At 38.8% G+C, this 25,944-nt stretch overlaps 1 protein-coding gene and 1 pseudogene across 8 annotated transcripts in view; one reads left to right on the plus strand and one right to left on the minus strand.

The window, feature by feature from the left end:
* Positions 1 to 25,944, plus strand: part of TFCP2 (transcription factor CP2) — a 60,870-nt gene that overhangs the window by 30,768 nt on the left and 4,158 nt on the right. For 3 of the 8 annotated variants that reach the window (XM_035707590.2, XM_035707589.2, XM_035707595.2), the window contains 11 exons: positions 11,473 to 11,624; positions 12,093 to 12,169; positions 13,512 to 13,617; positions 16,786 to 16,892; positions 18,937 to 19,089; positions 20,112 to 20,222; positions 20,575 to 20,663; positions 22,470 to 22,536; positions 22,929 to 23,022; positions 23,935 to 24,025; positions 25,809 to 25,933. In XM_035707590.2, the coding sequence (XP_035563483.1) occupies positions 11,473 to 11,624; positions 12,093 to 12,169; positions 13,512 to 13,617; positions 16,786 to 16,892; positions 18,937 to 19,089; positions 20,112 to 20,222; positions 20,575 to 20,663; positions 22,470 to 22,536; positions 22,929 to 23,022; positions 23,935 to 24,025; positions 25,809 to 25,933 (1,172 nt within the window). The remainder of the gene's footprint in view (positions 1 to 11,472; positions 11,625 to 12,092; positions 12,170 to 13,511; positions 13,618 to 16,785; positions 16,893 to 18,936; positions 19,090 to 20,111; positions 20,223 to 20,574; positions 20,664 to 22,469; positions 22,537 to 22,928; positions 23,023 to 23,934; positions 24,026 to 25,808; positions 25,934 to 25,944) is intronic. The other 5 variants (XM_035707592.2, XM_035707593.2, XM_035707591.2 and 2 more) reach the window with 4 other exon arrangements.
* On the minus strand, positions 130 to 1,812 carry LOC118352607 (heterogeneous nuclear ribonucleoprotein A1-like; annotated as a pseudogene).

Below are 25,944 nucleotides of genomic sequence, written 5' to 3' on the forward strand. Positions count from 1 at the left end.
TTGCCTATTACTGAAACATGGAAGACCGAAGGAAGGGGAAATAAAAGAATAAAACAGGAAAGTAATTTTTTTTTCAAGAGAATATTAAATCGTTTATTGATTACACATGATAATGGATGATACACAAGCTTTAATCCCATCTATAATTTTATCTGATACCATAATTCAATTTAGATATATTGCATAGGATGTGCCAACAATCATAATAACCAAATAAACTCCAGGACTTTGCTTGGGTGACCCTTTTAACGGTGAACTCCAGGTCACAACACATTAACTGTCAGTTCAACCACACCAAGGTTTGTGGAGACAATGGCTTCTGTGCCCAAGCAGGTTGCAAATAAATTTCGAGTGGAACCTGGCATCACCCTGAAGGAATTCTAACTTCACACTGTTGGGGTAGTTTACCAAGATGGCTTCAGAATAGACTAACTTTACACAGCACATTTAAAAAAAGACACATTTATTCAGCGTCATGATCAGACTATTACATTTAGCAATCAGCAGCATGGGTGCAAAAAAAAAAAATCTACATTAAAACCCTTTGTTGGAATGCTTTACACTTTCCACAGAACAGAAACTAAAATAACCTGTTATACAATTAGTCACAAATACAGTCCTCGAGTTTTTTGCCCATACACATGAGTATTGTCTAAAACATGTCTTCTTTATAGCAGCTAGGCCCTGCCACCACTGTGCTTGGCTGAGTTCACAAATCTGTTGTAACCTGTAGCTTCCCTGTCACTTCTCTGGCTCTCCTCTCCTGCTAAGCTTTGTTTCCTGGCAGTAATTAAAACCTTCTGCCACTGCCATAGCTGCTGCTGCTGCTGGAACCGCCATAGCCACCTTGGTTTCGTGGTTTGGCAAAGTATTGGCCTCCACCACCAAAGGGGCCAGAGCTTCTGCCTCCAAAATTTCCTCCTTTCATGGGTCCAAAATTTGAGGATTGATTATTGTAATTGCCAAAATCGTTATAGCTTCCGACACCTCCAAAGTTGCTTCCTGTCATTACCAAATCCGTTATAGCCATCCCCACTGCCACCGTATCCACCACCACCTCGACTGCCACCGAAGCCACCTCGACCACTGAAGTTTTTCCTCCACGACCAAAGTTGTCATTCCCACCAAAACCACCTCCACGACCACCACCAAAGTTTCCAGAACCACTTCGGCCTCTTTGGCTGGTACGAAGCACTAGCCATCTCTTGCTTCGATAGGGCTTTCCTTACTTCACAGTTGTGCCATTCACAGGATGGCATTTTTGAATGACAATCTTGTCTACAGAGTCGTGGTCATCAAAGGTCACAAAAGCGAAACCTCTCTTTTTGCCACTGCCTCGGTCAGTCATGATCTCAATCACTTCGATTCTCCCTTACTGTTCAAAATAATCTCTTAGATGATGTTCTTCAGTGTCTTCTTTAATGCCACCGACAAAAATCTTTTTCACAGTTAAGTGGGCACCGGGTCTTTGAGAATCTTCTCGGGAGACAGCCCTCTTTGGTTCCACGACTCTTCCGTCCACCTTGTGCGGCCGGGCGTTCATGGCCGCGTCCCCCTCCTCCACGGTGGCCTACGTGACGAACCCAAAGCCTCTGGAGCGCTTGGTGCTGGGGTCTCTCATTACCACACAGTCCGTAAGCGTCCCCCATTGCTCAAAATGGCTCCTCAGACTCTCATCGGTCGTTTCGAAGCTTAAACCTCTGATGAAGAGCTTCCGCAGCTGCTCGGGCTCTTTGGGAGACTCTGACTTAGACATGACGGAGGTGGGAGGGGAGACTGTAACGATGCTTACTCGGCGGCGTCCAGGGGCAGAAAGGAGCAGGAAGTAATTTTATTTTAAAAAATTGATATGTAGTTTTTAGTGGGTACTCAATAAATATTAGAATGAATGATTGAAGTTTTCTTTTTAAAAAGGGAGTTACCAGTACCTCAGGACACTTGTATTCCACTTACTCAGCTAGTTCATACATAGTTTAGCATCATGTATTCTTTTTTTTTTTTTTTAGACTTTTTAAAAAAGATTTTATTTATTCATGAGACAGAGAGAGAGAGAGGCAGAGACACAGGCAGAGGGAGAAGCAGCCTCCATGCAAGGAGCCTGATGTGGGACTCAATCCCGGGTCTCCAGGATCAGGCCCTGGGCTGCAGGCAGCGCTAAACAGCTGAGCTACCTGGGCTGCCCCTTTTTTAGATTTTTAAAAAAATTTATTTATTCATGAGAGGCAGAGACACAGGCAGAGGGAGAAGCAGGCTCCCAGCAGGGAACTCGATGCAGGACTGGATCCCAGGACCCAGGGGTCATGCCCCGAGCCAAAGGCAGATGCCCAACTGCTGAGCCACCCAGGCGTCCCTAGCAGAATGTATTCTGAGAGCACAGTTCATTAAAATCACCTTTGGCTAAATAAGATGTAGACTTTTTCTAAGAATTAAAAACCTTTTTATGTTTTCATATTAACTGAAAATACTGTTTTTAGAACTTGTGTTAGAGAAAACTACAGTGATGAGTCTTTTGGATTTGGTATACAGAAAGTTTTGCATGCCTAGATGTTGTTCATGCCTTTATTACGATTTGGTTAGTCCTTGTTTTGTCATCGGAAATACACAAAGGTCAAAATGAAATTTTAAAAAAGCATAGACAGGTTTACAAGCCGTTTGGTCTCGCCAATAATATATAGGCTTGTATAGTTATCATTTGCCTGCCACCTTCTATAGCAGATGCTGTAGAATATACTTTTGACTATAATCACAAGGAAATGATGATATTTCCTGCCTACTAAAGGCTACTGTATACCAATTAGTACTTCCTAATAATATGTAGGATCCTTAGGATTATCCCAGTGCAGTTTCAAAAACCCGAACAGACTCAAAACATTAATTCTTTTTAGAATAATAAAATTATAGAGTTGATTTGGAGGGCGTATTTTTTTTTATTTATTTAATTTTTTAAAGACTTTATTTATTCATGAGAGAGAGATACAGAGAGAGGCAGAGACACAGGCAGAGGGAGAAGCAGGCTCCATGCAGGGAGCCTGATGCAGGACTCGACCCCAGGACCCCGGGATCATACCCTGACCCAAAGGCAGATGCTCAACCCCTGAGCCACCCAGGAGCCACGGAGGGCATTTTTTAAAGGTCAGCTTGTCCAATCCTGAACTGATAATTAATTCTCTTTATGGAGCAGACCGAACAAGACTTTGCTTCAGACAAACATCCTCATTTCCTTCACTTACTCTTCAAATGGCATGACTCTAGGTCCCCTCACTATTCTTTTCTTAGATTTTTAAAGTCCTCTTTCTTTTTTTAAAGATTTTACTTGGGGATCCCTGGGTGGCGCAGTGGTTTGGCGCCTGCCTTTGGCCCAGGGCACGATCCTGGAGACCCGGGATCGAATCCCACGTCGGGCTCCCGGTGCATGGAGCCTGCTTCTTTCTCCCTCTGCCTGTGTCTCTGCCTCTCTCTCTCTCTCTGTGACTATCATAAATAAATAAATAAATTTTAAAAAATAAAGATTTTACTTTTATTTCTGAGAGAGGGAGAGAGCAGGGGGAAGAGCAGAGGGAGAAGGACAAGCAGGTTCCGTGCTAAGTGCAGAGCTCATTGTGGGGCTTGATCCCACAATCCTGAGATCATGACCTGACATGAAACCAAGAGTCAAATGTTTGATGAGCCACCGAGGCACCCCTTAAAGTACTCTTTTTAAAGTTCCACACTCAGAACTAAGCCCAATGCTCAAGCGTAGTCTGATTTGCATAGAGAAGAATGTCATTTCCCTTATCAGACTTTGTTTTTAATGAAACCTACTATCAGCATTTTTGGCTGCCATTGTTATACCTTTTGTCTCATTGAAATAGATTTTTTTTTTTAAAGATTTTATTTATTTATTCATTAGAGTCACAAACAGAGAAGCAGAGACACAAGCAGAGGGAGAAGCAGGCTCTATGCAGGGAGCCTGACGCAGGACTCGATCCTAGCACCTCGGGATCACGCCCTGAGCCAAAGGCAGACGCTCAACCGCTGAGCCACCCAGGTGTCCCTGAAATAGATTAAACCCCTAGTCTATCTCACATGTATTGGGACATTTTGCTGTTTTTTAGTTCTAAGTGCGTGATGTTATATTTATCCTTATTAAATCTTACCTCCTGTTCCAGCCAATTAGGATTACTTTATTTTTTTTTTAAAGATTTTATTTTTATTTATTTATGAGAGCCAGAGAGAGAGAGAGAGAGGCAGAGACACAGGCAGAGGGAGAAGCAGGCTCCATGCCAGGAGCCCGACGCGGGACTCAGTCCTGGGACTTCAGGATCATGCCCTGGGCCGAAGGCGCCAAACCACTGAGCCACCCAGGGATCCCCCAATTAGGATTACCTTAAAAGTTGATTCTATCATACAGGATATTTGCTTTCTCATCCTATCATTTATATATTCTGCCATCATCCTCTTCAATGTCATTATTCAAGTCATTTTATTTTTAAATTTTATTTATTTCAAGATTTTATTTACCTGAGAGGGGGAGCCTGATCAGGGTGCCAGACTCAGGCTCAATCCCAGGACTCCTGGATCATGACCTGAGTCAAAGGCAGACACTTAACTAACTGAGCCACCCAGGCGCCCCATCCAAGTTATTTTAAAAAATGTTGCAGAGGACAGATTTCTTTGGGGTCCTATGCCATACTACTAAACTTTCTAGACTTACTTGCACTCTTTAGGTATGGTTGTTTAGTGATCTATGAAGCCACTTAACTATTACAAAATTCATGTTTTTCACCTCGAAAATCCAGAAATATTTATGTTTACATTATTCCTTTGTCACACTATATTAAGAAAAGGAAAATGAGTTAGTTTGGTTATGGCTCCTAGTGATCCCTGTGTCCTTCCCAAATACAATTAATATGTTAGTGTATTGGAATGCCTGCGTGGCTCACCAGTTGAGCATCTGCCTTTGGTCCAGGGTGTGAACCTGGAGTCCCAGGATCTAGTCCTGCATCAGGCTCCCTGCATGGAGCCTGCTTCTTTTCTGCCTATGTCTCTGCCTCTGTCTCTGGGTCTCTTATGAATAAATAAATAAAATCTTAAAAAAATATATGTTAGTCTATTAATTAGTAGTAATATGCTATTTACATCAAAGGGTAGACCTGTGCTGCCTTTATACTTTTTACTTTTTAAGCTTTTATTTATTTATTTGACAGAGAGAGGGAATGAGTGCATATGCATAAGCAGGGGGAGCAATAGAGGGAGAAGGAGAAGCAGGCTCTCCACTGAGCTGGAAGCCTGATGCAGGGCTGGATCCCAGGACCCTTGGACCATGACCTGAGCTGAAGGCAGACACTTAACAGACTGAGACACCTAGACACCCCTTCTTCATACTTTTTAAGTCTCAGCACATTCTGGGCTTCAGCTCCAGCTTCTTATATATATCAATGCCACTTTTTAAAGTTTCTTTCCGGGATTCCCTGGGTGGCGCAGCGGTTTGGCGCCTGCCTTTGGCCCAGGGCGCGATCCTGGAGACCCGGGATCGTATCCCACGTCGGGCTCCCGGTGCATGGGGCCTGCTTCTCCCTCTGCCTGTGTCTCTGCCTCTCTCTCTCTCTCTCTCTCTGTGTGTGTGACTATCATAAATAAAAATAAATAAATAAAGTTTCTTTCCTTTGATATATATTTTTCTTGAGCGTGTACTTTAAATTCTGAGCTGATGGTGAGCTTTCCTTTTAGCTTCAGCCTCTTTAGGTACCTCCCCTCTTTTTTCTCTCTATCTCCGATAATGTGAGATTAGCAAAATTTCATCTTTGAGATCCTCAATCCTGTTGTCTCTCCTTTTATTATCTCGGGCCATGGGCTTGGGTCCTGTTGTCACTGTTTTCTGAAGCCTGTTCTCTAAGAGATTAGGAACCACCTCTGGCTGTGTTCTTTATTCTTTTTACCTATCTGGCTTGGCTACTTCCTTTTCAGGCTCCCACCACTTCCTCTTTTCTGATCGGTTCTTCTTGGTCAAATTCAGTTCAGAATTAAAATTCCACTCATTTCTCCTGCCTTCTGGGTGATAGAATAATTAGCAAGGCAATTTAAAAAAAAAAGTTTTTATTTATTTATGAGGGAGAGCGTGTACACAGGAGCAGGGGGAGTGACAGAGAAAGAGGGAGAAGCAGACTCCTGGAACAGACAGCCCGATGCAGAGTCCTGGGATCATGACCCAAGCTGAAGGCAGATGTTTAACCAACTGAGCCACCCAGGCGCCCCAAGGCAATTTTTTTAAAAAGGTGTATTTATTTATAGATTTATTTATTTATAATTTATTGTTATTTATCTAAATATATTTATTTTAGAGAGCCTCGGGAGGGGCGGGTGGGGGGAAAGAAGGGAGAAAAGCAGAGAAGCAGACTCCTTGCTGAACCCAATCTAGGGCTCAATCTTACAACCCTGAGATCATGACCTGAGCCAAAATAAAATATCAGCTGCTTAATTGACTAAGCCACCTAGACACCCTGAAGGCAGTTTTTTTAGAGGGGAGGGTAGAGGAGGGGTTGGAGAGAGAGAGAGAGAATCCCAAGCAGGCTCCATACCTAGTGCGGAGGGGGGCTTAGTCTCACAACCCTGAGATCATGACCTCAGCTGAAGCCAAGAGTCAGACACTTAACCAACTGAGCCATCCAGGCACCCTAGCAAGGCAATTTTTAGTTTTTTTATTATTGTTCTTTTTTAAAGATTCTATTTATTTATTCATGAGAGACACAGAGAGAGAGGCAGAGACACAGGCAGAGGGAGAAGCAGGCTTCTCACAGGGAGCCTGATGCAGGACTCTATCCCCAGTCTAGAATCACACCCTGAGCAACCCAGGCATCCCGACAATTTTTAAATTATTATATATGGTGCTTTTTAGTTGAATGAGATTTTTCAATTTATTACTTTTTGTGACAGAGGGCTCCTACCAGAAAGTACTCTTATTTTACCATTACTCAGTAGTAAGGACATCTCACTGGCTTTGTGTTGAAACTTGCAGGACCATCTCTTCTTACCAGGTCTCCCTGGTCTGCCCTTCTAACCTTCCCACAAATCTTCCTAAAGCAAGAGAGGAAATTATGCTGCTTTCCTCTCTTTTTTCAAGGTGTTCTGACTGGTTATTTACTGGATTTTTTTTCTTTTGAAGTTGACCTTAGAGTAGAATGTAGCTTCTCTAGTTCTTGCCCTTTCACCCTGGGACTGACATAGGGGTATTGATGTGTTTTGTTTCAGGTGTTTTCTTTTCATCTTGGTGGAGCTAAATGAGGGCATAAATGAGGGAAGTTAGAAGTTCAGGACCTCATATTATGCCAAGTTAGGTTGTCCATAGCATCAAAGAAAATGGAAACTATCTATCTGCTTCTCTTATGCAAGGTAGAGCTCATCAAACCTTTCCCTCTCCCTTCTTGGGCTCTCTAAGAGAGGGCATTCAGCAGATGGTAGGCCTGAGGAAAATGTTAAGTAAATTCGTACTTAGTTGTGAATTGGTACAGACCTTTCAGAGGCTACTGTATCTCAGAAGAGTGATGTATGGCTCAGGAGACCATGAAGCGGCTCTTTATGGAATCCCAGTTACATACAGGAAAGATCACTCCTGATTATGCTATTGTTCCTCTGTTACCTTCACTCAGATGCTTTCTGATGTTTCCCTTCGTGGTGTGAATTTATACTTGGCGATGCACATTTTTAACATATACTCAACTTATCTTTTTATCAGGTGAGATTTCTGTACCTTATATTTGATCAGAGATATGGTGAGGTGTCAGACTCCAAAATGATCATGGTGTACTAGTGCTGAGTGTTCTGGAGAATGCAGGCAAAATTATAAATCACATCCACAAATACTTGCTAAGTACAGAAAAGAGAAGTTACTCCTTCAAATAGCTTATGTTTCATTGAAATGAATTAAATACATGAAGCAGGGGTGCCCGACTGGCTCAGTCGGTGGAGCATGCAACACTTGATATCAGGTTTGTGAGTTCAAGCCCCATATTGGGTGTAAAGATTACTTAGAATACATGAAGCAATTGGAAAATGTAATAAAATGCCAAGTTATACATTGGTACCAACTACTTAGACTCCACCACAGTGGGTTTTCCTAATCAATGCTCAGTTTACCTCTAAGAAGGAGCGGACTTTTGCATTTCCAAAATTGTTGCTTACTTAATCTGTTACTGTTTTGCTATAGACAGAGTCCTAGCGCTGTGTTCACCAGTGTGACCTTTAGCCTCTGTCCCTAGGAATGTGAAACTGAATGGTACTCTTGCTCCCACAGCAAGGTAAAAAAATGTAGTGTAGCAAGAACATGAGTAACTCAAATATATTTGAGGTTTCGGGATCTTAATATCTGATGAGAATATAAAATTTTGTGTATTTAGTTTGCCTGTTTTGAGTTAGTTAATTTTAGGGGTAACTTTTAGAATAAATTAAAAAATTTTCAGCATCAAATGACAGTCCTTTGGTTAGTCATGAGGGGTTAGATGTAAAGCCACATTATATTGAGAAGACTAGGGACTATTGCTGTGTATTAGCCTTGCAAGGCAGTAATATTTGAGAAGAAGGAAAAAACGCCCTACACTCTAAAAGGTTGAACTGTTGCTATGTTGCAAAATCTGATTTGCCTTGATTCCTGATAATCTTCATTAATCTTTCAAGGAATCATCAGATGTGTGTATTTGAGAATGATATGTATTGAGATACTTGTTGAGCATGATAGGACAACAAAGTCTCCCAAACATCATGTTTCTGAAGTTTTGTAGTGTTTTGCTTTATTTTCTGTACTATTTGTTGTGAGAGCATTAGTAGCTTCCTCATTTTGAGAAGTGGAAGAACTGGGTTGGAGCACTTTTTTTTAAGAAAACCCAGTATTTCTCCAGTGTTATATAGTCTCAAGGGATCAGTAGTATGTTTCACTTGACATTAATATGGGCAGAAAAAAGGATTCTTCACCTTCTCCCTTCAACCCCAACTCTTTGAGCAAAGCATATATACCTCCAGACCTCAGGGAGAGGAAAGCACCCTTTGTTTTTCTAGCCTTTGAAATACTTTTTAGCAACAAGAAACTTTTGTTCATAAAAACTGGTTTGCAGGACGCCTGGGTGGCAGTGGTTTAGCGCCTGCCTTTGGCCCAGGGCATGATCCTGGAGTCCCAGGATTGAGTCCCACATAGGGCTCCCTTCATGGAGCCTGCTCCTCCCTCTGCCTATGTCTCTGTGTCTCCTCTCTGACTCTCAAGAATAAATAAATAAAATCTTAAAAAAAAAAAAAAAAAGGTTTGCATCTTGGGTGCCCTGATTCAACTAATAACGTAGTCTTGCTATTTAGACATCAGCAGAAAGAGGAATATCTTTTCTCTTCCCTCTCCACTCCTCTTTTTCTTTTTTTTTAAGCATTTATGCCATTAAATTTTCATTGGTCCTTTGTGGATTTGTTAGGACAATAGTCAGAACATTTTCTGCTTATTTTTTTCTCCAATAAAAATTTATAATGTCTCTAAGATTTACATGAGTTCAGCCATTTTCTTTTCAATGGTTGTTTTTACCTGAATGTCATAATTCCATACCTTTTGGGGAGAATGCATATTGCTGAGAATGCATATAAAGAATTGCTGTGTAACCCACACACTTAGCATTGTATAGAACATTTTTATCTCCCCAGAAAGTTCCGTTGTATATTTTCTAAATCAATCTCTGCCCTGTCGGGAAACCACTGTTCTCCTTGGTTTTGCCTATTTTAGAACATCATATAAATGGAATCGTACATTCTATATTCTTATTGTCTAGCTTCTTTTGTTCAGTATTATGTCTATGAGATTCATCCATGTTATTGCATTCCTTCATTTTTGCTGACTGCTGGTATTCCATTGTATGAATATACCACAGTTTGTGCATCTAGTTTTCTTAATTATAAACGTTTGGATTCTTCCAATTTTTGCTTTTATGCCATATGCAGTTGTGTACAAGCCTTGAGTGGACTTATAATTTCATTTCTCTTGAATAGGTATCTATGAATAGAATCACTGGATCAAAGGGCAGATAGATGTTTACTATTATAAGAAACAGCCAAATCTTTTTCTAAATTGCTTTTGTTATTTTATTTTATTTTTTTATTTTTTGCTTTTGTTATTTTAAACGCCTCCTGGCAAAGAACAGGGGTTCTGGTTGCTCCACATCCTTGCCAACATTTGGGTTGTCATTCTTTTTAACTTTAGTTGTTCTAGTGAATACATGCACAAGTTCTTTACAGTTAATTAAAACAGATTTTATTTTGAGAATTTTGTGGCATGTCTTGAGATAATTGGAAATACTTTTTAATTTGGTACATCTTTTAAGATTCTTTTAAAGTCTGGTCTGGGGGATCCCTGGGTGGCGCAGCGGTTTAGCGCCTGCCTTTGGCCCAGGGCGCGATCCTGGAGACCCGGGATCGAATCCCACGTCGGGCTCCCAGTGCATGGAGCCTGCTTCTCCCTCTGCCTCTGTCTCTGCCTCTCTCTCTCTCTGTATGACTATCATAAATAAATAAAAGTTAAAAAATAATAAAAATAAAGTCTGGTCTGGGACAAATATTGATCACAACAGTAGGTCTCCAGAAGAGGGCCCAGGATATTCTTTCCCACTAATCCATGACTAGAGTTTATGAGGAAAAATTATTATTAATCTTGTACATCAATTTTAGTCCCTTATGGTTTCCAAAATACTTACTCTAGACCAGCAAATGTGATTTCCCATTTTATAGATGAAGGAATGAAGACTAGAGAGCTTGTCTAAGATTTGCCTAAGGCTTTTAGGGACTGAAACACAGCACTTTTAGTTAGTTGTATTTCACAGAATGTAAGCTGATCTTGAAATATATCCTGGTCATTGATTTGTCCTTTTCAAGTGGCTCCTAGGAATTAATTCTGAGTCTTGTTTTAGTCCTCACATAGATCAGCTGATAGGGTTATAAAGATAAGTGCAGTTGGTGCCTTTAAAAAAAATTATTATTTTATTTTATTTTTAAAGATTTTATTTATTTATTCACAGGAGACACAGAGAGAGAGAGGCAGAGACACAGAGGGAGAAGCAGGCTCCCTGCGGGGAGCCCAATGTGGGACTCGATCTCAGGACTTAGGGATCACTCCCTGAGCCAGGGGCAGATGCTCAACCACTGAGCTACCCAGGAGTCCCTAGTTGGTGCCTTTCTAAGAACAAATACATTACTGAGTGTCCGAAATTGACATTTTGGAACTCTGCATGTAATTTTCAGAGCCCTTTTAGGAACCCCTGTCTAAATGGCTATAGCAGTGAATATTTGTCATTGTCCACATTGTTATGGTGAGGGGGATAGCACAGCAGGTAATCTGAACTGAATGGGAAGAAACTTTATCAAAGTGAGTAATGTTTATACTTTTCCAAAGCAAATTGCAGTTAAATTGTGTCAACATAAATCCACTTTTGCACCACTGTCACATGTTAACCTAAGTTGTTTGCTTTATTTCAGTGATGTCCTTGCATTGCCCATTTTTAAGCAAGAAGAATCAAGTTTGCCCCCTGATAATGAGAATAAAATCCTGCCTTTTCAGTATGTGCTTTGTGCTGCCACCTCTCCAGCTGTGAAACTCCACGATGAAACTCTGACGTATCTCAATCAAGGTTAGATACTTCCTTATTTGTTAGTGTTATCAAGATCTGCTGGATTGATGATATTTTATTAGGTATACTTATATGTAAAAAGTACATCTTTCTAGTGTGACCATTTAATGTCATATTTGATGTGTATTGCTACCTTCTTTTGTGTACCTGCCCGTTTTTAGTTCCTATCTCCCTCTTTCAATCCTGACCCAGCTCTATTGACCAGTTGTGTGACCTTGGACAAGCTACTTAAACTCTTTACATTTCAATTCTTTTATCTGTAAAAGTGAGATTGATAATAGTTTTGAAAATTGTATCAATTAATGAAATAATATATGAAAACACTTAGCACTGTTCCTGGCACATAGTAAAGGATTATAGTTGTTACTAATACTAATAATATTATACTCTTGTATATTCAACCAGCTGAATTTTATTCTTTCTGAATCTGAATCTATGAATATAATATGTAGTTACTTTTTCTTCCAGGACAGTCTTATGAAATTCGTATGCTAGACAATAGGAAACTTGGAGAACTTCCAGAAATTAATGGCAAGTTGGTGAAGGTAAAAGAAAATGAGTAAATCATTCCTCTGCACAATATCCTTTTATTGACCCTTTTTGGGTAATGTTCTTTTGCTTCCATAAAGGGCTTGGTGGTATCTCTTACCTACTACAATTTGCTGGCAGAGTGGTAAACCATTATTTCTTTGGAGTACGAGTGAGCCCACCCCCATTCACATGGGTTTTATAGAGCTGTAAAAACAGAAGGCTTACCATTCTATGTCAAAGTAGTCTCCTGGTCCATTGAAGCTCTTTGGCGTGGAATAGAGTAACCACCTTGAGATTTTTAGAGAAGCTCCAGTGTCTCTTTGGATACGTGGTCTAGTAGCAAGAAAAACAGAAACTACTATCGACAAATAACAGTTTTCTTAGTCTAGACTTATAGCAATGAATTCACAGCACAATTGGGACAGAGGAATTTGATTAGCAACTATAAAAGTTGATGGGAGGGATATTAATACGCACCTCCACAAATAAGAGTAACAAAAAGAAAATTGATAGCATTAACCCCTGCTTACCCTCAGTGCTGCACGGTGGGTTAGCAAGCAGGGAACCTGGTGAGATTTTCATATATACCCAAAGAGCTGAGCTGGATATTACATGGTAACAGTAGGGAGAAGTATAAATGCTTCCAATAAGTCTTTTTTTGCCCAATCCATGAGGACTAATGTTTAAGCCAAATTTTTTTTTAAGACTTTTTTTTATTTCTATTGTTATTTTTTAAATGTATTTTAAAAAGATTTACTTATTCATGAGACACACACACACACACACAGAGGCAGAGACACAGGCAGAGGGAGAAGCAGGCTCCCTGTGGGGAGCCTGAGGTGGGACTGGATCCCAGGATCTTAAAATCACTACTTTTTTTTTTTTAAAGATTTTATTTATTTATTCATGAGAGACAGAGAGAGAGAGAGAGAGGCAGAGACACAGGCAGAGGGAGAAGCAGGCTCCATGTAGGGAGCCCGATGTGGGACTCAATCCCAGGACTCCAGGATTACACCCTGGGCCGAAGGCAGGCGCCAAACCGCTGAGCCACCCAGGGATCCCCTCAAAATCACTACTTGAGCCAAAGGCAGATGCTCAACCACTGAGCCACCCAGATGCCCTAAGCCAAGTTTTAAATATGGTTTCAGTTAACTATAGAGATTATATCTGAGCAATTATAAATTTTACCCTGAAAAGAGTTTAGTATGGCATGGGTTTTAGAGTGAAACAGATCTGAAGAAAAATAATTTTAGATTGTATCTAGAAACCAACTGGAGGTGACTTCTGGTAGTTTTCCTTTATCAGCACTGATTTTTAAGGATCCCACTCTCATTTGATTTTGTTGCTTCCTTTCAGAGTATATTCCGTGTAGTGTTCCATGACCGACGACTGCAGTATACTGAACATCAGCAGCTGGAGGGCTGGAGGTGGAATCGACCTGGAGATAGAATTCTTGATATTGGTGAGTTAAGGGAATCTCTTGCCCAGGAAATGCCTATAAAAGTGTGGTCTGAAAATTGTGGGGTTTTTTTTACTTTCTTTTTTTTTTTTTTTTTTTTTAAGATCTTATTTATTTATTCATGAGAAACACAGAGAGAAGCAGAGGCACAGGCAGAGGGAGAAGCAGGCTCCATGCAGGGAGCCCGGTGTGTGACTCCATCCCGGGACCCCAGAATCACACCCTGAGCTGAAGGCAGATGTTCAACTGCTGAGCCACCCAGGTGTCCCAAGAATTGGTTTTCTTTACTTGATGTTTACATTGATTCAGAATGCTTCAGGGGCTCAATTAGCATAAACCCTGAAATGTTTATTGACTAAGTATAAAAAACTACTGGGACGATAATATCAAAATTGAAGTTGGAAGTGTAGATCCTTCAGTTCCATAACAATTGCATCCATTATTTTAGGATGACTTTTTTGTTTTTGTTTTTTTAACTTAGTTGTGGTAAAAGTTACCATTATAAAGCATTTTAAAGTAAATAATTTAGCAGCATTAAGTACATTAACATTATGCAGCCATCACTGCCATCCGTGTCCAGAACTTTTCTCACCTTGCAAAATTGAAACTCCGTACCCATTAATTAAACAATAACTCCTCCTTCCCTCTTCTCCCCAGCCCCTGGCCACCATCATTGTATTTTTTGTTTATATGAATTTGACTACTCTAGGTGCATCAGATAAGTGAAATCATCTAGTATTTGTCTTTTTGTGATTGACTTATTTCACTTCACATAATCCTCAAGGTTCATCCATATAGTGGTATGCATTATAATTTTCCTCCTTTTTAAGTCTGTTTGATGTTCCGTTGTGTATATACACCACATTTTGTTTATCCATTCATCCTTTAGTAGATATCCGGGTTGATTCTACCTTTTGGTTACTGTGAATAATGCAGCTTATGAACGTGGGTATACAAATATTTATTTCAGTCTCTGTTTTCAATTCTTTTGTGTATATACCCAGAAATGAGACTGCTAGATCATATATATAATTCTATTTTGAATTTTTGGAAGAACCACCATACTGTTTCCATAGCAGCTACACATTTTACATTCCCATCAGAAGTGAACAAGGGTTCTAAATACTCTACCTCCTTGCCAACAAGTACTATTTTCTATTTTTTTAATAGTAGCCATATTAATGGATATGAAGTGGTTATCTCATTGTGGTTTTGATTTATACTTCTCTAATGGTTAGTGATGTTGGTTATCTTTTCATGTGCCTATTGGCTATATATATATATATATATATTTATTTATTTATCTATCTATCTATCTATCTATCTATCTATCTATCTATCTATCTATCTTCTTTGGAGAAATGTATATTCAAGTCCTTTCCTCATTTTTGAATCTGGTTTTGTTGTTGAGTTGTAGGCATTCTTTATGTATTCTAGGTATTAATCCCATATCAGGTATATGATTTGCAATATTTTTTTCCATTCTGTGTGGATTATCTTTTTACTATGTTCATAATGTCCTTTAATGCATAAAAGTTTTAAGTTTTGATGTAATCCAGTTTATTTAATTAATTTTATTGCCTTGCCTATGCATTTATTGTCATATCTAAGAATATTGCAAAATCCAACGAAGCTTTTACTTGGAAGTATATATGTATACTGCCAAGAGTTTTATAGTTTTAGGTCTTACATTTAGGTGTTTGATTCATTTTTTAGTTAATTTTTGTATACGATGTAAGAGTTCACCTTCATTCCGGGTATGTGGATATTTAGTTTTCCCAACACCATTTGTTGAAACAACTATTCTTTCCCCACTGAATGGTCTTGGTACCTTTGTCAGCCATCATTTGATCATGTATGTGAGGACTCATTTCTGGGCTTTCTGTTGTGTTCTGTTAGTCTGTGTCTCCATCATTATGTCAGTACCACACTGTTTTGATAACTGTAACTTTGTAGGAAGTTTCGAAATCTGGAAATGTGACATCTCCAACTTTACTTTTTTCCAAGATTGTTTTGGATATTCAGGGTCTGATATTTTATTTTGTGTATGTATAAAAGGGGCCAGGTTTTTCCCCAAATGCTACAAATTCTTTTATTTTACTAATAACTGAGAGGCAAATTAGTGGTTTGTTTTACCTAAAGTAAGAGACCTAGGATTAGAATCTATGTCTCTTGATTTGCAGTTTAGACTTTTCCCCTACTGCTTTGCTACACAGAGTAGAATTTATTTTTCTTAAATCATAGGGAAGTTCCTTTACAAACATACATGCTGTCTCTCTTCATGAATGTACTTTTAATACTGGCATCTATGTCTTTGATCTCTTATTGGTTATTATCTCTTACTAGTAAACATAGTTGTTAAACAAATCTAAGTACTTACTAATTTGACCTGAGAGAACACTGATTCTAATACAGCTATCCTGATACCCATTTGACAAATTGACCTTAGGATAAATCCAACACAACTAACACTGTTGGACCCACTTAATACCTTGTTTGAATTGGGAATAAAATGGTAGTATAGTTATAGCTATCAGCCTGGCTTTCTCTCCCCAGTTTGAATATTAATAGAAGTCAGGAAATGATATTTGATTATATGCTATGTAGAATGGAAAGCAGAATTCTACTAGAGCTCATTTTTGCTTCCCTCTTGAGTATCAGATTTGTTCCTCTGTTATAGCAGGGTTACTTGATAATTTTAAGGCCAGCATCAATCTCTGTGTTAAATTTTTCCCACTTCTATCTGTAATACAATGCTTCTGCCTTTATTCAGACACTCTGCTTTATCTTTCTATAGCAATCTCCTTAGTATACTTCTATCAGTAACACTAATCTTAAAACTGTAAGTGAAGCAGATTTAGTTACAATTTTCATGACACTGGAGCTAGTGTGTAGACTAAATCTATCTTTAAGTAGAATTTTGGCATATTAAAAGGAAACTGTGTTTAAATTGTCTTATTTAAAAAACCTTTCAAAGTGGAAAAAAGATACTCAGAAAGTACTTAGGTCCATTTTAGCTTTAATCAAACCCTTTTCATTGGCAAAAAGAGGGTTAGGGTGTGATACATAAAAATCTTAGTAACTAGGGACCAGTAATAAAACAATCAGTGCTATCTTATTTAAACCCAGTGGCCCTCAGAATTGTTCAATGATTACCATTTTGTTTCTCAGATATCCCAATGTCCGTGGGTATAATCGATCCTAGAGCTAATCCAACCCAACTGAATACAGTGGAGTTCCTGTGGGACCCGGCAAAGAGGACATCTGTGTTTATTCAGGTAGGGCATTGCAAATGGGATTCCCATTATGAAGAGCATCTCTTGCTACCAATTTGTTTCTTCTTTTTCCTTTTTTTTTTTTAAGATTTATTTATTTATTTAGGAGACAGAGAGAGGAAGCAGAAGGAAGGGCAGAGGGAGAGAGAGAGAGAGAATCCAAGCAGACTCCCTGCTGAGCATAGAGCCTGACTTAGGGCTTGATCCCAGGACCCTGAGTTTATGACCAGGGCTGAAATCAAGAGTTGGATGCTTAACCAGCTGAGCCACCCAGTTTGTTTCTTGAAGGATAAAACAGGATTCTAGCCTATCAAGTCTAGATTCCTCAACACTTGCCTGAGAGCAATGAGGAATGTCTGAATTGCCCTTTTAATTTCCCCAATTTATTTATTTGTATGACAAAACAAACAAAAAACAAGCAAACAAAAAACAAGCAAACAAAAAAGATGCTTGCTAATGGCTGTATAATATTCCATTCTTTGGATACACTATGACTTCCCTATTATTATTTAGATTGTTCTAAATTTTCCCTACTATCTGTAAAGTTATTTTGAACATCTTTATGCTTAAAGTTTGTTTATATAAAAATAAAGAGGGGGGCATCCCTGGGTGGCTCAGCGGTTTAGCACCTGCCTTTGGCCCAGGGTGCGGTCCTGGAGTCCCAGGATCGAGTCCCATGTTGGGCTCCCAGCATGGAGCCTGCTTCTCCCTCCTCCTTGTCTGCCTCTCTCTCTATGTCTCTCATAAATAAATAAATAAATCTTAAAAAAAAAAAGTTGTTTTTATATATCCAATTATGTCTGTTGGGTAGATTCCTTTAAAATTCTTTTTTTTTTTTTTTAAGATTTTATTTATGTATTCATGAGAGACACAGAGAGAGAGAGGCAGAGATATAGGCACAGGGAGAAGTAGGCTCCTCACAGGGAACCCGATGCAGGACTCTATTTCAGGACTCTGGGATCCCGACCTGCGCCAAAGGCAGACACTCAATCACTGATCCATCCAGGCGTCCCTCCTTTAAAATTATTTGTAATAAAGAAAGCTGTGGTTTATTATGTCCCATTAGATAGTCACTGTGTTAAGTAAACAGTTTGTATACATTATTTTATTTAAAATTTTCAGCAATAATCCTGTAGGGTAGAAATAGTGTTGGAGGCTTAGAGAAATTAACAACTTTTAAGTTAAAAATTGAGAGTTTAAACAATTAACTTACCTAAGCTAATATTTGATCAGTCAAGGTTTCACTGTTAAGATTCACCAAAGTCTTCACTTTATGCAGTAGCAAGCAAACCTTTGCAAACCTTTTTTTCCACTATTGCCAGTGACCTTTCATTTGCTATTTTCCCAGCATGAATGGTGCCTCTGCTTTTTAAACTCTACCTTAAAGTGCAGGAAACTTTTACTAACATAAATCATTTCTCTTTTATATTAACTCTGTATTCTCTGAAGCAGTATGAACGTAGTTCCTCCTAGTAGCTTTTGTTAGCATTGGATCTGTATATTTACTTTGTTTCATTTGTAACTAATTAATTTTCCTTATTTCCTCCTTTAGAATATACATTCTTTAAGATCAATAAGAGAATTAAGGTTATTTATTAAGATGTTACTTATTTATGTATTTAGAAAGAGAGAATGATAGAGGATGTGCAGGCAAGCAGGGGGAGGAGCAGAGGGAGAGAATCTCAAGCAGACTCCTTATGAGCATAGCACCCAATCTCCCTATCCTGAGACAATGACCTGAGCCGAAATCAAAAGTCAGACGCTTAAGTGAGGCATCCCTAAAAGGTTTTTTTTTTAAGATTTTATTTACAGAGATGTTTTTAAGTAAGCTCTACACCCAATGTGGGGCTTGAACTTATAACCCGGAGATCACGAGTCATATACTCTACCATTGACCTGACCAGGTGCCCCTAGCATGAAAGGTTTTTTTTTTTATAGGTGTTCATAGTGTTTTTAAAGGTTTTGCTGTTAGTAGTTGCTCAAAAAATATTGTTGACTGATGTGGCTAGCTAGCAGTACTGAAACCTGGATGTTGTATTCTTTGTAGGTACACTGCATTAGCACAGAGTTCACTATGAGGAAGCATGGAGGAGAAAAGGGAGTGCCGTTCCGAGTACAAATTGATACCTTCAAGGAAAATGAAAATGGGGAGTATACTGAGCACTTACACTCAGCCAGCTGTCAGATCAAAGTCTTCAAGGTATTCCTGGGCGTCATGCTGTCCCTTGTATCCATTTTCCTCATTTTTCAATTTTAACATTAATTACAAAGTCAGAAAGTTAACTTTTCCTTTTTCAACAACTGTGAAAACTAGTCTAGGCCAGAGTTCTTGAGATAATAATTCCTGAGATGCCTGGTAATGAATTTATATGGGATAGGCATGGGAGAAGGGGAACTTGGACAGGGAAGTAGAGGCTAAAACACGGATTTTCACTGAAAGCTCTTAAAGTCTGTTGAAATTACAAGCTCTTGTAAAAGCTCACAAAATTATGAAATGTTGATAGCTTTGATTACATTGATATTTGACTTTCTTTTGTTATTTTGGTCTTCATTTTTATCACACAGATAAATGTAGTCTCATTGCAAAGGATTAATTAATACAGAAGTATTCAGACTGAAGTCCCCCTTTACCACTTTTACCCTTACTTCCCAACCTTTCCCAGAGGTCACCATGGTCATATTTTCGCATGTATCCTTCTAGTCCCCTTCTGTGCTTTTATATATACGTGTACCTAAGTATACACATGTTTTCTTGTCTTTAAAACATAAATAGGACTGTACTGTATGAATTGTTATGAGGCTTGCTTTTTTTCAGTTTGCTGTGTGCTTTAGAGATCCATGTCCATAGCTATAGATCTCTTATTATTTAACAGAGAGACTGTGAGAGAGAGCCCGAGCTGGGGAGAGAGAGGGAGAAGCAGACTCCCCACTGGGCAGGGAGTCTGACACGGGGGTCGATCCCAGGACTCTGGGATCCTGACCTGAGCCAAAGGCGGACACTCAACTGACTGAACCACCCAGGTGTCCCTAGGTCTCTTATTCTTTTTCAATTCCATCACACAGTTAAATTTCCTATTTTCAGACTTAGATGCAAGGATCCATCTTGTCTTTACATCATTATACATACATCCTTGTTTCACATGTGACTGTTTAAGCTTTAGAAATAATATTGTTGGGTCAAATGTCAGTTGATGAGTCAAAACAAAACATTTCTCTTTTTAGCCCAAAGGTGCAGACAGGAAGCAAAAAACAGATCGGGAGAAAATGGAGAAACGAACACCTCATGAAAAGGAGAAATATCAGCCTTCCTATGAGACAACTATACTTACAGAGGTAAAAGGATTTTTTTTGGTGATGGTTTCAAATTTATTCTCAATTTATTCTCAAAATTCAATTTATTCCGAATTTATTTTCAAAAGAAAATCCCATCATTTTGCACTATATATGTATATCAAATCATTGTTGTACACCTGAAACTAATGCAGTGTTGTATGTCCATTATATCTCAATTGGAAAACAACAACAACAACAACAACAAAACAAAACCCACAACTTCTAGCCTGGTCAAGATTTACTAGTGCAGTTAAGATTTGCTGATGAAGATGTGCTATTCGAGTAACAATGTTTCGGTGGACACTAGGGTCACCTGTACTTTTTCAGTATTTAAGTTGTTCTTTGTTTTTAGTGTTCTCCGTGGCCCGAGATCACATATGTCAATAATTCCCCATCACCTGGCTTCAACAGTTCCCACAGCAGTTTTTCTCTTGGGGAAGGGTAAGTGTGGGAAATGAAATTTGGTTGTGTTTGTCCTAAATATGTCTTCTCTCATTATCTTCTCATATAGAAGCTCTTTCTAAATCAGTAAGTCCTTCTATTCAGTCACTCTTTGATGGATCCATGGATTAGCTGAGGTTTGGATTATCTTCAAAAGTGATTGAAAAGAGTTTTATGCAGTCCTTTCTCCTCTTTTTTCTTCCTATTGGAAAACACCATTAAAAAAAAAAAAGAAAACAACATTTATGGCCCATTTGTAGTGACTTCAGAGACTGATTTTCTGGGCTTTTCACTTCTGTCACTGCTTACCTTGTGGTCATTTCACTTCCTGTGCATACTTTCACTAGTGTGGTCCTAAGGAACTGAAATATAGTTGTACAAACATGAAAATCTATTTTGTTACTTTTTTTTTAAGATATAAAAAAAGATTTTATTTATTTATTTGAGAGAGAGAGAGAGCATAAGCAGGGAGGAAGAAGGGCAGAGGGAGAGGGAAAAGCAGACTCCCTGCTGAGTGGGAGCCTGATGCTGGGTTCAATCCCAGGACCCCCAGACCATGACCCAAGCCAAAGGCAGATGCTTCACTAACAGAGCGACCCAGGCACTCCTGTTTTATTACTTTTTAAGATAATCCTAATACCTAATAATTATAGATCTTTGATAATTTGGGAAGAAGGTTTAAGATGATAGCCAAAATGAAATTTTATAATTATCTATAGGATATATTTAATCTTGCTCTATTGTCTTTTATCATCAGAGATAATTGAAAGTTTGTACAGTTGCCTATGCCAGTTAAAATAAGTTATCTTTAGTCTTAGCATTTAACACATATTTTACGTAAGTCATATTGAAATTTGAAATAGGCTACTAAATGTGTGATTTTTTTTTTGGTTGTAATGTTTGTTTTTCAATGTAGGTTCTATGTTCAGTCTGCTTCTAAAAGTAATTAAGGTAGCTTCAATATTCAAAATATAACAATTAAGAATAAAAATAGGTAGGAGTTATAGAGGGAATAGATAATTGGGCCTGGTGATAAGTTAATTACTAAATTTGAATACTGAGTTTGAATTTTGCAGCTAAGGCAAAAAAAGAAAAAGAAGAAAATATGTTTTGAAAGAAAAATCTCTTACCATACATATGGATTATGCGGTCTACTTATAGGCAATTTTTTTGTAATGTTTTTTAAAGTTTATTTTTTTTATTAATCTCTACATCCAGTTTGGGGTTTGAACTCACAACCCCAAGGTCAAGAGTCACGTGCTCTTCTGACTGAGTCAGACATGCACTCCTAGGCAATTATATAGGATTTAAGAGTCATGTTTTAGGTAAGAGAAGTATTGACTATAACACTAAGAGTGCTTTATGCAACAGCACAGATTCTTTTAGATCTCCAGCTTGAGGGTGCCTAGATGGCTCAGTCAGTGGAGCACTCAACTCTTGAACTCAGGGTTATAGGTTCAGGCCTCACGTTGGGTATAGAGATTACTTAAAAATAAAATCTTTTTTTTTTTAATTAAAATATTTTATTTATTTATTCATGAGAGAGAGGGAGGGAGAGGGAGGCAGAGACACAGGCAGAGGGAGAAGCAGACTGCATGCAGGGAGCCTGACATGGGACTCGATCCTGGGTCTCCAGGATTACACCCTGGGCCGAAGGCAGTGCTAAACCACTGAGCACCCCTGGCTGCCCTTAAAAATTTTTTAAAGAAAAAATATCTCTAGCTTAGACTATTAGTGTGAAGAATCAGATGATGAACTCTAGTTTGTGTCATGGACTCATCCTTTTCATTTTCAATGTTTCTTTAGAAATGGTTCACCAAACCACCAGCCAGAGCCACCCCCTCCAGTCACAGATGTAAGTCTAAAATTAAATGTAAGTTATTTGCAATGTCTACTAATACTTTGATGACTCTGCAGTTCAGTAGAAATGCCCAACTTTTAAGGAGTAATATTTATTCATTGAACAGAGATTTATTGAATTTTGACTATGAATTAGACACTATGTTAGGGACGAGAGATGTGAAACAAGTTAATGTAGGACCCCTGCATTTAAAGAGCTTACAGTCTAGTAAGGAAGATAAGAATGGAATTCCATAGGCTTCTTACGTGGTCAGGGAAAGAAGATCAATGAGGTATAAACAACTTCCAAGCAAACTAGGCTTGAGTGTGGGTGTGTTTGGCTTTGTGTTACCTAATGATGTAAGAGATAAATCTCTTTAGTTACCAAAAAAAAAAGGGGGGGGAAATGCTTGCTTTCTCTTTCAGAACCTCTTGCCAACAACCACACCTCAGGAAGCTCAGCAGTGGTTGCATCGAAATCGTTTTTCTACGTTCACAAGGCTTTTTACAAACTTCTCAGGTTAAATTTATTTGTCCTATTTTTCTCAGCACAGGATATTCCTTTACATTCTACGGCCTTCTAGTATACATGTGAGGGTGTGTGTGTGTGTGTGTGTGTGTGTGTGTGTGTGTGAGAGAGAGAGAGAGAGAGAGAGAGAGGAAGAGATCTTTGTGCATTTTTAGAATTAAGTGAATTTCATAGAACCCTTCAGACTTTCTCACCAGCTGCATCTGTGCTGTGAATATTTAAAAGGAAAGCCTTCTTAGTTTAAACTTACTTTAATTTAAAAATATTTATTCTACACAATACTTTTTAAAATGTATATTCCTTACAGTATTTTATCAAGGGCATTTGTAGGTAGTTTGAAATTTCCCCCTTGATACCACTGTGTTGTATTTTATTTGTATATTCCACTTTTATTTAGCACCTTCTGGGTACCAGGTATGGTAGGAATACACAAAAGGGTAAGGCATACTTTCTGATCATTCATCATCTAGTATCAGAAAAACCCCAAAACAAATCAAAAACCCCAATCAAATCAAAATAAAGCCCTGAAAAAAAATAGTTGTGATGCAGTAGATAAGTGGTACAAAGCAGGGTATTGGGGGAGTGTCTGGGGTTAGGGAACATGTATAATGCCTAAGGTAACTCTTGGAGGATAAGGAAGAGTCTGTTGGTAAGACAGTGGAAGGATATTTTAGGTTGGACGAACAGCTTGCTCATTAGATATCATTAGTGTGATGAAAGCATATGGTTAAGTGGGTAAGGTAATTGGGTGGCAGTTGAGGTGGGAGAGGAATCAGGGGCAGGTCATGGAGAGGCTTATGTATTATGCAAAAGATTATGGACTGTAACATAACATAACCATTTCAATGGTCATTACAAAGACAGTCTTTGCCTTTATGACCCGTTTTCTTATATTTATTCTAGGGGCAGATTTATTGAAACTAACTAGAGATGATGTGATCCAAATCTGTGGCCCTGCAGATGGAATCAGACTTTTTAATGCATTAAAAGGCCGGTATGTAATTAGTGTATAAAAATATCAGTGAGGTTGGATTTCAAATGGGTTTGGATTCAGGACTCTCCATAGTACTCTCTGCACAGCTAACTACATTTTGTCAAAACATTCTTTTTGAATGCCAGCTGTGTACCAAATCAACGAATATGAAAAATACCCTTTTCTATAGCTGATCCAAGGAATTCCCCATGATATCCCATTTTTCAGTTCTAGGTAGTTTTTGCATTTGATAAATACTCTACCCCTATTGTGAGCTAGGTTCTATTGTAGGCTCTTGGGATACATTGGTGAGCAAAACAGACAAGGGACTCATTATTATGAGTTTACTTTCTAATGTGGAATGAGATAAAAATATGAATAGTATTTTCAATAGTAAAAAGTGCTTTGAAGGAAAACCAAAGAAATAAACAAAAACAAGGTTATAACCTATAGAGTACCCAGAATATGGTCAGGAAAGACCTTTGAGGTGGGGGTGGTTACACATGAGAAGGACGGAAGCTGTGGGGTCATATGATGGAAGAACACTCTGGGCAGGAGGTAACAACAGGTGCAAAGGCCCCAAGTCCAACTTAACTTGAGGTCATTCTTGAATTGGAGAGGAACTACTTAAGTGTTTACTTACAAACTATAATACAGAGCAATTTGTAGTCCTTATTTGGGATTTACACTTTGAAATAGGCGGCAATATTAATGGAAAAAACATACAGGTTAATGCCACAGAACCAAATCAGTGACTAACTAATGAAACAGATTGTGAAGTATTTTGTTTGGATACATCACAAGAAATGTTGAATCAGGTTGGCTCTGATCTCGGAAAATTTTAAAGAAAGGAAAAATTCAGAAGTTCATGATTTGGAGAAAAAAAGAATGGATTTTCATTTTTTTAAAACCTATTATTTGAAGAGCATTTAAGGGGCTCCTAGGTGGTGCAGTCGGTTAAGTCCAAGTCTTGATTTTAGGTCAAGTCATGATCTCAGGGTCATGAGATGGAGTCCCTCCTTGGGCTCCATGCTGGGTGTGGATCCTGCCTAAGATTCTCTCCCCACCTCTGCTCCTCCTCCAGCCACCTTCCCACCTCCTGACCACCCCACCCCACCCCCACTCATGGGTGCACACATCCACGCTCTCTTCAAAAATAAAACAACAGTTAAAAATAGGAATGAGATGATCATATTAAGAGATAATTGAATACCGTTGTCTAAGAAGTAAGAATGGACAGGAGGCTTATTAGACTACTTAGGAGAAGGTAATTGAGGGAAATAATATTCCCTGTTTTATAGTGGCACTTCTAAGGAGAAGGTATATGTTGAACTGGACCCATGCAACAGTGGCTCACACGTTTTGAGTATTTCTGATGTTTACATCAAAGATCATAAGCTCAAATGACTACAGAGGCTACATGTTAATAATGAGCAACAGTCAAATCTGGGGTATACTAAAGAATGCATGCATCATGCAAGGAGAACAGCTGATTGTTTTCTTGTAAGAATGAGGGTCTCAGATTGCCAGATCTAATTTTTCAAGAAAAGCCAGAATTTCAGAGGTTTATATGATGTTGGAACAAATTCAGTTAAAATGCACACACGCACACGTGGGCGCACACCCACATGCTCACATGCACCCCAATGGAGAGCTAATCAAACAGCAAATGAGCTTCCTTAGTCCACAGGCTGCTAGTTTTCAACTCCACAACTCCATAGTGTTAATGTAGACACATAAGCTCTCCCTTAAAACGTGCTTCCCACGAAAACCGTAAGACTAACAACCTTGTTTTCCTCCTCAGGATGGTGCGCCCAAGGCTAACCATTTATGTTTGTCAGGAATCCTTGCAGTTGAGAGAGCAGCAGCAACAACAGCAGCAGCAGCAGCAGAAGCATGAGGATGGAGACTCAAATGGTACTTTCTTCGGTAGGTCGTTC

The sequence above is a fragment of the Canis lupus genome, chromosome 27 (assembly GCF_003254725.2).
Source record: "Canis lupus dingo isolate Sandy chromosome 27, ASM325472v2, whole genome shotgun sequence".
Taxonomy (NCBI): Eukaryota; Metazoa; Chordata; class Mammalia; order Carnivora; family Canidae; genus Canis; species Canis lupus.